The sequence below is a fragment of the Procambarus clarkii genome, chromosome 76, assembly GCF_040958095.1.
Source record: "Procambarus clarkii isolate CNS0578487 chromosome 76, FALCON_Pclarkii_2.0, whole genome shotgun sequence".
Lineage (NCBI taxonomy): Eukaryota > Metazoa > Arthropoda > Malacostraca > Decapoda > Cambaridae > Procambarus > Procambarus clarkii.
In genome coordinates, this window is record NC_091225.1 from 25,330,445 (window position 1) to 25,334,799 (window position 4,355).

At 46.3% G+C, this 4,355-nt stretch overlaps 1 protein-coding gene across 1 annotated transcript; it reads right to left on the bottom strand.

Moving 5' to 3' along the window:
- Positions 1-289: 289 nt before the first annotated feature.
- On the bottom strand, positions 290-1,345 carry LOC138357246 (micronuclear linker histone polyprotein-like). Its single transcript, XM_069313908.1, has one exon. The coding sequence runs from the start codon at positions 1,343-1,345 to the stop codon at positions 290-292; it is 1,056 nt and encodes a 351-aa protein (XP_069170009.1).
- Positions 1,346-4,355: the final 3,010 nt, after the last annotated feature.

Below are 4,355 nucleotides of genomic sequence, written 5' to 3' on the forward strand. Positions count from 1 at the left end.
TACATTCTAGAACTGTGAGTCAAAGCATTTACTTTCTCAAGGAAAGAGTCAAACTCTCTTAGAGAAGGTGGCAAAGCTTAATTTCTTAATGGTGCCCAACCACTTGGACTGGATGGTATAGAGCGACAGTCTCGCTTCATGCAGGTCGGCGTTCAATCCCCGACCGTCCACAAGTGGTTGAGCACCATTCCTTTTCCCCCCCGTCCCATCCCAAATCCTTATCCTGACCCCTTCCAAGTGCTATATAGTCGTAGTGACTTAGCACTTTCTCCTTGATAGTTCCCTTCTGTTAATATCTGCAGGCACTGTGCCAAAGGCTGCAAGAGTGCCATAACTGTGACCAGTTGGTCTGCCTTGCGGGTATTCTGCAATATTCTGGTTTACTGGTGATTTGAGTGCATTGATTACCCTTGTTTGATCGGTCTGATGCCCTTGTTTGATCTTTTGATGCCCTTGTTTGATCGTTTTGATGCCCTTGTTTGATCGGTCTGATGCCCTTGTTTGATCGTTTTGATGCCCTTGTTTGATCGGTCTGATGCCCTTGTTTGATCGTTCTGATGCCCTTGTTTGATCGGTCTGATGCCCTTGTTTGATCGTTCTGATGTCCTTGTTTGATAGTTTTGATGCCCTTGTTTGATCGTTTTGATGCCCTTGTTTGATCGTTTTGATGCCCTTGTTTGATCGTTCTGAAGTCCTTGTTTGATCGTTTTGATGCCCTTGTTTGATCGTTTTGATGCCCTTGTTTGATCGTTCTGAAGTCCTTGTTTGATCGTTTTGATGCCCTTGTTTGATCGTTTTGATGCCCTTGTTTGATCGTTTTGATGCCCTTGTTTGATCGTTCTGAAGTCCTTGTTTGATAGTTTTGATGCCCTTGTTTGATCGTTCTGAAGTCCTTGTTTGATCGTTTTGATGCCCTTGTTTGATCGTTTTGATGCCCTTGTTTGATAGTTTTGATGCCCTTGTTTGATCGGTCTGAAGTCCTTGTTTGATCGGTCTGAAGTCCTTGTTTGATCGGTCTGATGCCCTTGTTTGATCGGTCTGAAGTCCTTGTTTGATCGTTTTGATGCCCTTGTTTGATAGTTTTGATGCCCTTGTTTGATCGGTCTGATGCCCTTGTTTGATCGTTCTGAAGTCTTTGTTTGATCGTTCTGAAGTCCTTGTTTGATCGTTCTGAAGTCCTTGTTTGATCGTTCTGAAGTCCTTGTTTGATCGTTCTGATGCCCTTGTTTGATCGTTCTGAAGTCCTTGTTTGATCGTTCTGAAGTCCTTGTTTGATCGTTCTGAAGTCCTTGTTTGATCGTTCTGAAGTCCTTGTTTGATCAGTCTGATGCCCTTGTTTGATCATTTTGATGTCCTTGTTTGATCATTTTGATGCCCTTGTTTGATCATTTTGATGTCCTTGTTTGATCATTTTGATGCCCTTGTTTGATCGTTCCGATGCCCTTGTTTGATCGTTCCGATGCCCTTGTTTGATCGTTTTGATGCCCTTGTTTGATCGGTCTGAAGTCCTTGTTTGATCGGTCTGATGCCCTTGTTTGATCGTTCTGATGCCCTTGTTTGATCGTTCTGATGCCCTTGTTTGATCGTTCTGATGCCCTTGTTTGATCGGTCTGAAGTCCTTGTTTGATCGTTCTGATGCCCTTGTTTGATCGTTCTGATGCCCTTGTTTGATCGTTCTGATGCCCTTGTTTGATCGTTTTGATGCCCTTGTTTGATCGGTCTGAAGTCCTTGTTTGATCGTTCTGATACCCTTGTTTGATCGTTCTGATGCCCTTGTTTGATCGTTCTGATGCCCTTGTTTGATCGTTTTGATGCCCTTGTTTGATCGGTCTGAAGTCCTTGTTTGATCGTTCTGATGCCCTTGTTTGATCGTTCTGATGCCCTTGTTTGATCGTTTTGATGCCCTTGTTTGATCGTTTTGATGTCCTTGTTTGAGCGTCCCGATGCCCACTGACGTCTGGACGTCAGTGGCTGACGTTGATCGCTGATCTTGTTGAGCGAACAAGAATCTAATTTGTGTATTAAAAGACAAAATTCCATTTAAGTTTATTGAGCGGAAATGTCGTCCTCATTTGGCCATTTGTTTGTTGATTATTTACCTTTATCGGAGACCCACTAATTATTTTGTGACACATAAACCCTGTATCCAGCACGTGTCATGTCTGGATGACACAGGAAGGGGGGGGAGGGACTTCCGGACCCCTCGAGGTGAGGGACCTCGTAGCCTGGTGGATAGCGCGCAGGATTCGTAATTCTGTGGCGCGGGTTCGATTCCCGCACGAGGCAGAAGCAAATGGGCAAAGTTTCTTTCACCCTGAATGCCCCTGTTACCTAGCAGTAAATAGGTACCTGGGACTTAGTCAGCTGTCACGGGCTGCTTCCTGGGGGTGGAGGCCTGGTCGAGGACCGGGCCGCGGGGACACTAAAGCCCCGAAAATCATCTCAAGATAACCCCTCTCCCCCAAGCCATCAAATCACACCTCAAACATGTCGTTACCTCTAAGACACTCCACTAAGTGCTGTCAACAGCTAACAACGTCGTCAAAACGTGTGGGCATGAGGGGCCTGACGGCTGAGTGGACAGCGCTCGGGATTCGTAGTTCTAAGGTTCCGGGTTCGATCCCCGGCGGAGGCGGAAACAAATGGGCAGAGTTTCCTTCACTCTGATGCCACCTGTTCACCTAGCAGTGTAAATAGGTACCTGGGAGTTAGACAGCTGCTACGGGCTGCTTCCTGGGGATGTGTAACAAAAAAAGAGGCCTAGTCGAGGACCGGGCCGCAGGGACCCTAAGCCCCGAAATCATCTCAAGATAACCTCAAGTAGATATATTACATAATAAGTTTACAGATACGGTACACTATACTCTACGTATAGACTTTCACGCTTGGTACCTGAAGCCTATCAAAGGAGGAAGTCCACTACGGGCTCACCATAGCCCGTGCTGCTTGGAACCTATTGTTCCAAGTAGCGAATCTTAAACAACATATCAAAGGAATAAAATCTATACGTGCGGGCGATGAGTCACAATAACGTGGCTAAAGTATGTTGACCAGACCACACACTAGAAGGTGAAGGGACGACGACGTTTCGGTCCGTCCTGGACCATTCTCAAGTCGATTGTGTTGACCAGACTAGAAGGTGAAGGGACGACGACGTTTCGGTCCGTCCTAGACCATTCTCAAGTCGATTGTGTTGACCAGACTAGAAGGTGAAGGGACGACGACGTTTCGGTCCGTCCTAGACCATTCTCAAGTCGATTGTGTTGACCAGACTAGAAGGTGAAGGGACGACGACGTTTCGGTCCGTCCTAGACCATTCTCAAGTCGATTGTGTTGACCAGACTAGAAGGTGAAGGGACGACGACGTTTCGGTCCGTCCTGGACCATTCTCAAGTCGATTTTCTATTGACTTGAGAATGGTCCAGGACGGACCGAAACGTCGTCGTCCCTTCACCTTCTAGTGTGTGGTCTGGTCAACAAAATCTAAACGTCATATTTCTTAACTGTTCATTATTCCTCGTGTGTGATATCTTGAGGTTATCTTGAGATGATTTCGGGGCTTTTTAGTGTCCCCGCGGCCCGGTCCTCGACCAGGCCTCCACCCCCAGGAAGCAGCCCGTGACAGCTGACTAACACCCAGGTACCTATTTTACTGCTAGGTAACGGGGGCATAGGGTGAAAGAAACTCTGCCCATTGTTTCTCGCCGGCGCCTGGGATCGAACCCAGGACCACAGGATCACAAGTCCAGCGTGCTGTCCGCTCGGCCGACCGGCTCCCACCCAGCTGTGGGTGGACTGATTTTAAACATTGAAATCGAAACTAATATTTCCAATGAGATGTGTCGGTCTTGATGAAAAAGAAACTCTGTGTATTTGCGTAGCGGATTGCCTTAGGCGTAAAATCTTTTTTGAGATATATACAAGAGTTGTTACATGGTTGTAGAGCCACTAGTACGCGTAGCGTTTCGGGCAGGTCCCTGGAATACGATCCCCCGCCGCGAAGAATCCTTGTTACAACCAAGTATACATTTTACTGTTGAGTTAAACAGAGGCTACAGTTAAGGATTTGCGCCCAGTAAATCCTCCTCCCCGGCCAGGATACGAACCCATGACATAGCGCTCGCGGAACGCCAGGCGAATGTCTTACCACTACACCACGGAGACTGGTAATCTAGATTGTAATGTGGGGAAAGTTATTGAGAGAGGAATATAAGCGCTGTATCGTATATTACAGTACCCCCCACTGTACCGTATAGGCCTGTAGGAGAGAAATATTATTATATATGCCAGTATTAATTTTGTTTTAAAATACACTGTATATAAATATATAATAAATCTAATGATTTAACGTATTC